We start from the raw sequence: 6,000 nt of genomic DNA on the forward strand, positions 1-6,000 counted from the left end.
AAGAATAAATGATCCTCTCCAGTGTCTTGAATACGTGAAGTTACTCAGGAATAGCTTCTCCTAATTCTTTTCCCACAAAAGCAGAGAAGCCTTCAGGCTAGGTTTACTGTCGGATTTACAAATTCCTTTATACCATGCCGTATCCTGTTAAAACCATTTCAACAGATGATGTTATCAGTACACCCACTTGGCAACTCCAAAGAATCCTTTATCCTGGGGATGATTATTAGACCTCAAGTCGTGAACAAATCAGATGCAGGCTACTAAAGATCACAAACATAACATACATTACAGTCTGGGAAATGTGATAAAAATATTTTTCTACAAACTACAGCAGGGGAGACACTGGGCAGTAACAGCAAGTTCTACCACGGATACTAATTGTAGCACAGAACTAAGTCCCAGAACTGATGCTCAAAACCCACTGGAGAGGGCTCCTACTACTCGCTGCCCGGCGGTTCGGTGAGGTGGAACGCTGTGCAAACCGCTGCGCACCGAAGCAACGCTAATTCCGCACAGATTTCAAGGAGTGCAGGGTCACAAACAAGCAGACTGTCATTATTAGGTCTGTTAGCTGCATACGGGAGAGTTTACGTTCAATTCATCAAAGTCTGCGCTGGGAAAAAAGCAAAGCAGAAAAACATCCACTCGGAATCACGTTTGTCCACTGGATGCTTCTTTTACTACCCGTGCATAGCACCTCCCGCTCCAGCTAAAAGGACAAGATTCTCCTGTCTAGAGGAAACGACCACTGTGTGAATTCTATGGACTCCATCTGGACAAGAGCCACTCTATGCTTCACAGAAAGACATACACATCAGGCGCAGGAATGGCATTTCGGCAGCTGGGAGGGCAGTCCCCACCGACGTACGTGCAACCCTGAAACTCGAGTCTTTCTTAAGCCCGTTTTTATCTTCAGTAATCACTAGTAATACAAGAGCTAAATTCTAAAAATCCCTTTTTGTTGTTAAAAACACTCACGGCATACAATAGGTTTACTTATTTACAGAAAGGTCTATCGAGCCCAGCTACCTTGAAAAACCTGTTTTCCAAACTATTTCATAGATGCCATTCAACTGGTTTGGTGCATTCAGACCAAAGCACACCCCACGTGTACCTGGCTAAGTCTTCAAACTGCAAGTGTGCCATACGTACCAAGAACAAAACCTGCTTTTTACTAGCACTGTTATTAACAAAACCCCATCACATCTACACAGAAGACCTGTCGCCTACGCTAGGCATCAAGGAGCTGAACTTTGAGGCTACTCTCCTCTACCTGTCAAGCGGCATGAGCACATATCACAGGATTTTGTAGGGTCATACACACGTAAACCTTGACATCAGATTACCAGTAAGTATGCTGAAAAAACTGTGAGATAATTCCAGTCTTGAAGCCGTCACAGGGAGGACCCAGAAAACAGAAGCACTGTCACCTTTTGTTTTAAAAAATAATTTTAATAACTACCTTTCTATCTGAGATGAGTTGGATAAAAATCTGGCTGTGGACACTGTACCCGCCAGGCAGCGTGGCGAGATAAAGCAATTCATATCCTGGCTTCCAATTCTATTACAGAAATGTTATCGGAGGGTTTGTGTGTACAAGCAACCAGGACTGCACGGCTGCCCCTCTGCCATGTAACATGGCTTCTCCGACCTTGCGGAGGCCACAGCATGAGCAATCGGAGCCCTCTACTCCAAGACGTGGACTACTGTCACATCAGTTAAGAGAGACAATTAAGACTTGTTAGTGTAAGTACTCAAGAGTACCTACGAGCCAGTCCTGCCTATTTATGCCATTTGCAGGACTACCTGAGTGGGAACCACCTCAATATGTTCACCTTGTTCCTTTGCTGGAGGCTACTGCTGCTGTACGGAACAAAGCCCAAACTGCTGCTGCAATTAACGTTTCCTAACGTGAGCCAAGACCACCGTCAATTTTGCCCTGCACTCGCCAGCCAGATCACAAATGGCAGCAGCAGAGGAGACTGTGTACCTTCCTTTCTGCCAACGGCACTTAACTGCAAGTCACAAGAGTTCATGTGGTAGTACCCTGGGACTCCAAACAGTTCTCCTCCTGTTCCCTACAAAACCTTAACTGCCTTCAGCCACGCATGTCCTGCACTCAGAAGCTCCTTTATTTCCAAGGTTTATTTTTCTGTATTAATGTGCTCCATTAATGCTCTCCTCTTCTCGTTTTTCACTATATCTCTGGCTCCCAGAACAAGACTCAACAACAGACCCAATAATCCTTGATGCTTTTCTTACTGTTTCATAATGTGTTCCAATATCCAAGAACAACTTTGCTTATATGGAAAAGGGGAGAAACCCATTAAATCTTGAACACAACTAAGTGACTACTGACAGCATTTTCAGGGCTTATCTCAGTTAAAAAGACAAAGAGCAAAATGTTAATATTGCACGTTTCAAAGGCTGGACCTCAAATAAGGCAAGTACAAGGCACCAAAACCAGTCCTGTTCTTGCAGAAGCTATTTATAACAATAATTACCCCTTCTATTCTTAGCTCTGCTCCACTTTGTACTTTTAACACAAATTAACATAGCGGTAAATGTTAAGCCGAACGAGGCAATTTCTGCTCGCCTCTTCGTAGCGCTCCATAGACTTGGCAGGTTGAAAGTGATCCCAGTTCAATCTCACAAAAACAATGAATGAGATGGCAACTTGCACCTTAAGTATAAAACCCACAGTCTAGCTTAGAGCATGATTTTCATTTTGCACGTGAAAATACAGGGGGGGCGGGAGGGAAACTAAAGAAGGAAACGTGGGAAGACAAATAAAAAGATCTAACAGATCGTTGTTGCATGAATTTCCATGGAAAAACTTGAAGCTGATGTGATAGAAATAAAAAGGAAGAGAAAGGATAAATTATATTCCTGTGTCCGAGAGATGAGGTACAGTAGGTGTACTAATATGGCAAGCAGGAACAGAAGGCACCTATGTGACGCTGGAGAACAAGCCTCGCTGGCCTGCGCTCCCGTCCACTTCAGGGTGTGTTCCACACAGGGAAGCCCCTGCGGGATACACCAGGCTGGGGTGAGCTGGTGCGTAACCCTGCCATGGGCAATGCTAAGCCTCGTTTAAACCAATTTATCCATCTGCCTCACTACCTACGTTGAGTAAACTTGAATGAATGCACATCAGAAGTTGTAATAGCCAAAAAAATAACAACAGACAACACTTTTCAGCTGGAAGTGGGAGTGGTTCGCTGATAGGACCAGAGCCAGGTTTGGAAACGCTACCGGTGAAACCTGTATCCCTTTCCTATAACGTATGTACCAACGTTCAGTGGGGTTCAGGTTCCTAAGTCGCTTCATTGCTTTTGAGGACTACGACCCACCAGCCCCCCCGCCCCAGAAGAGAAGCATGACCACCCTCAGCACCACCCGCCACTGAACCAAACCCCACCAGCATCACCAAGTGCCCTCAAGGCTTCTGCACCAAGGAAAGGGCGTATTTTTAGTACCGTCGTGTCTCAGGCAGACCGAGGGCGCCGGCCTTTTGTACCCTCTGGCCACATTTGTATATAATTTCGGGAGGATTTGCCCTTTCAAGTTATTAATACGCTGCAAGGCGCCTCCCCCGCAGGAACGTACGCGGACCGTAGACGAGAGGATGACATTTTCAGCTAACGGAGACGGGGCCCCTTCCCGCCGTAACCGAGGCGCCGCAGAAGCGGCCGGCCCCTTTTTCCGCCCCGACTACCGCGGGTGCCCCGGGGGCCGGGCCGTTCCGCCGCGGCACGCTCCGGGCACGGCACCGGCCGGCCTGGCGCCGCTCCCCCGGCGGGGCGGAGGGCAGGGCCCCGGCCCCGCCGCCCGGAGCGCCCCCGGCCCCGCTCCGCGCCGCCCTGCCCTGCCCTTACCGCACATGCTGCGCCCCCGTCCGCGGCCGCGCTGGCTCTGCGCGCCGGGGCCGCGCCGCCCTCCCTCCCGCCCGTCCCTCCCCGCGGCGGGGGCCCAGGGCGCAGGCCCGCCGCCCGCCCCGCCATTGGGCCCCGCCGCCCGCCCCGCCTCCGGGACGTGGCAGCCGGATCCGCCGGGGGACGGACGGACGGACGGACGGACGGAGGGGCGGCGCCCGCGGCGGGGAGGACGGGGGGCGGCGGGGGCAGCCCGGCCCCCCGGCAGGGTGCCGTCCCGGCCCGCCGCGGCCGGGCAAGCCCGGCAGCCTGCGGCGAAGGGGCCGAACCACGGACCCTCAGCACGCGGGGCTGCTCCAAGGCGGTGAAGAAGCAGCTTTTGTACCCCCACGACACGGGGCGCCCCCCCCAAATCCACGTGGCCCATCTTCTCGTTCTCTACTCCAACCGCTCACCTCTTCAGAAGATAAAGAAACCATTAAGATGAAGCTGCAAAAGCAAACTGGGATGGACACGGCCAACAGAGGAGCAAAACGCTCATTCATACGGCCGGGTAGCTTAGTTACGCCATTGACACGTAACTACCACCACCAAATACCGTTTGAAAAAGGTATTAAAAGCCTAAAGCTACATAAAGATAGCAATCCCTTTTTAAGATAAAGTGAACAGTGTTTTTCTGAACAGTAAAAAGGCAATAAAGAAATATTTCCTTCAAAAGCCCAGAAAACAACCTAAAATGCTAGTACGCCTAAAAGAAAGCGGGACAGGGACATTTTGAACTTGCTGCTAGAAGGACCCAGCAGCAGGAAGGTCCCCAGTCTCAGAAACATGGAAAGTTTGCAGCTGCCTCTCTGCTGTTGTTCAGCAGCAAAGGCACCCCAGGAATAACCCAAGGCAGTTAGTCCCAGTTCTAGCACTGGCTCATGTAGAGCAGCGATCTGGAATCAAGCTGCCAGGCGCTTTACTTCCCCTTTGTCAGTGGTGAGGGCAGAGGAGGGCCGGCTTCAAATGCTGGTATTTTTTTCCCCAATTCTACATCTTCAATGAGGAAGCCGAATGCCTTGTGGCAGCGGAAGTTGCTTTCCCAGATGAGAAGGGAACGACTAACCCATCGCAACAGGGCCAATCAGGAAGGTGATCACCAGAAATGTACATGATACACACTGGCACAGAAATATTGCTCTCCTCGGCTTTGGCCACCGTCCAAACCCTGTTACCGATCTACTAGGCACACCGGATTCATCTGCTGGTTTATATCTAGATTGCGGGTTTCTTTGCTGCCCTGCAGTAGCTCCCAGTTCACGACTTCTTACCACGCGGAGAGTTTCTTAAGGTACTCGCTATGAACCTAAAATAACCTGTAGCATCGTCTGAAGACGATGTATGACCCTACTTATGACGAGGGATGCCCCAGACCTGAAGAAGCCTGGACAGGCCTTACAAACACTCCCAAAATCCATAGTTCGTCTCAGCAGCACAGCAAATACCCAACTTTACGTCTTAAACCTATACCATACTCAACGTTATAAAAATGAATCCCTCAGACTGAGGCTAACTCATCCATCGTACGTACTAATCTGGTGCAAATTCCTCAGAATTTTACACATAGAGAAATTTAGCTCCATGTGTTCAGTCTTGAAGTGTCTATTTCATTCCACACACACACCCCAAAAAAGCCAATATTTATGCCCGATGGAACTTGTTACTTCATTCTGAGGTTTGCTGTACATATAGCACATGGTTTTACTACCGTATGTAGTTCATGGGGACATGGATATGCAACTTGCTACCAAACGGAGAAACATGAAAACAGCTTCCCAAACTCTCCCTCAATATGAGAGTCTTAAAATTAACAAAAGGGGTCATGGTTGCGGAAAAAATACCTGCTCTCTTCTCCTCTCAGCTCAACATACTTCACTTGAAATAGAAGTTTTGGCAAAAGTCCTGAATTTCAGGTAGATTGCAAGCTCACCTCCTGGAAAAGAGCATGTTTTGTGATCCCTCCTATAACACATTTTGGATATTAACATCAGGTAACGCGAGCTATTTCCTCCTGCTACTGTGCTGAAAGTACCTGCTCCAAGAACGCCGTTAGCGAAGGCTGTGGCTGTCGAATGCTTCA

The 6,000-nt window shown here is 49.3% G+C and overlaps 1 protein-coding gene across 3 annotated transcripts in view; it reads right to left on the reverse strand.

The window, feature by feature from the left end:
• Positions 1 to 3,958, reverse strand: part of GFPT1 (glutamine--fructose-6-phosphate transaminase 1) — a 47,013-nt gene extending 43,055 nt beyond the window's left edge. For 2 of the 3 annotated variants that reach the window (XM_064472707.1, XM_064472708.1), the window contains exon 1: positions 3,882 to 3,958. In XM_064472707.1, coding sequence (XP_064328777.1) covers positions 3,882 to 3,888 — 7 coding nt within the window. In that variant the 5' untranslated portion in view covers positions 3,889 to 3,958. The remainder of the gene's footprint in view (positions 1 to 3,881) is intronic. The other variant, XM_064472709.1, reaches the window with a different exon arrangement.
• Positions 3,959 to 6,000: the final 2,042 nt, after the last annotated feature.

This window comes from Phalacrocorax carbo, chromosome 24 (genome assembly GCF_963921805.1).
Source record: "Phalacrocorax carbo chromosome 24, bPhaCar2.1, whole genome shotgun sequence".
Classification (NCBI taxonomy): Eukaryota; Metazoa; Chordata; class Aves; order Suliformes; family Phalacrocoracidae; genus Phalacrocorax; species Phalacrocorax carbo.